The 1,088-nt window shown below is 39.2% G+C and overlaps 1 protein-coding gene across 1 annotated transcript; it reads right to left on the reverse strand.

The window, feature by feature from the left end:
* Positions 1–6: 6 nt before the first annotated feature.
* Positions 7–1,055, reverse strand: LOC112454720 (gamma-aminobutyric acid type B receptor subunit 2-like). Its single transcript, XM_025016264.1, has 3 exons — positions 906–1,055; positions 647–757; positions 7–570 (listed from the first exon to the last, which is right to left on the reverse strand). Exons 1-3 carry the CDS (start codon positions 1,002–1,004, stop codon positions 286–288), a joined length of 495 nt encoding a protein of 164 aa, XP_024872032.1. The 5' UTR covers positions 1,005–1,055; the 3' UTR covers positions 7–285.
* Between the last annotated feature and the right edge of the window lie 33 nt (positions 1,056–1,088).

Consider the following 1,088-nt stretch of genomic DNA (forward strand, 5'->3'; position numbering starts at 1 on the left):
CACAGATGTGATTGAAAAGTTTCTTTAAATAAGTATATCGACTGAGAATTCCGAGACTTTGAAAGAAAGCTCTACAAAGATCCTGTACTGTAATCTGTAATAAGAAGATTGCTGAAGATTGAACACGCGGCGAATAGATAGTATCAAACAAATCAATAGTATCATGCTTAAATGAACGAGAACTTTTGTGAGACTTTGCCGATTTAAAATTAAATCCGTTTGACAAAGTTTCCGTTCGGAAAATGCTAAACGGAAAGCACTCAATTAAGTAATCTCTTCGAACGTCTACGATCGAAGGTCAGCCAATTTAAAATGCAAAACGTCGAGTAAGATACATAAACGTACCTTAGGAATAAAAACCAGACAAAGAGTGGCTGTACTACAAAATATAATGAACACCGCCAACATTATAAACATGGCGTCTTGTTTGTCAGTCAGCACGAAGCTTATAGCTGCACCGGTGACGCACATTATAACAACGTTGTACACGCTCATCCCTACGTATTTACTGTCATTTAATGCCGGTATACTAACGTGCCGCGTTTCCCATGCCAGAAAGGCACCGAATATCTGAAAGCCGGTCAGGTGAGTGTATATCGTATGCCATTTTATCCGCTGAGGCGCTTAGCGATTCAGCTTAACTTACCATTAAAAGGCCTTTGTATGCATATATGCAAAACAGATAAATATTCATTTGATTGCTCTGACAATACTCGTTTTCCGGGATGATTATTATATCCTCGCTGGAAGGGTGATGCTGCAATCGAGAGGCAATTCGCCTATTAACGAGCATTAACGCGAGTTTGCTTCGCAAATTATGATAGATGATATTAGAGGAATACCAAAATTTATAAGCGTATATTATTGACATAGATATATAAACCTTTGTATATTTTTGTACTCACATAGGGCTCCATTTGTTTTATCGCCCGATAAAACGGATCAGCCACTTGCCACGTTGTCATGATCGTTAGATCGACAGCCAACAATATTCCAACGACCATGAACAATTGATAATCTTTTATCACCTGAATCACGATACGGACTCGTTAACGTTAACGTTGAACACGAAAGGTCGCCCCGCCCGC

This window comes from Temnothorax curvispinosus, unplaced genomic scaffold, assembly GCF_003070985.1.
Source record: "Temnothorax curvispinosus isolate PA1 unplaced genomic scaffold, ASM307098v1 QBEX01005276.1, whole genome shotgun sequence".
In the NCBI taxonomy this organism is placed as follows: Eukaryota; Metazoa; Arthropoda; class Insecta; order Hymenoptera; family Formicidae; genus Temnothorax; species Temnothorax curvispinosus.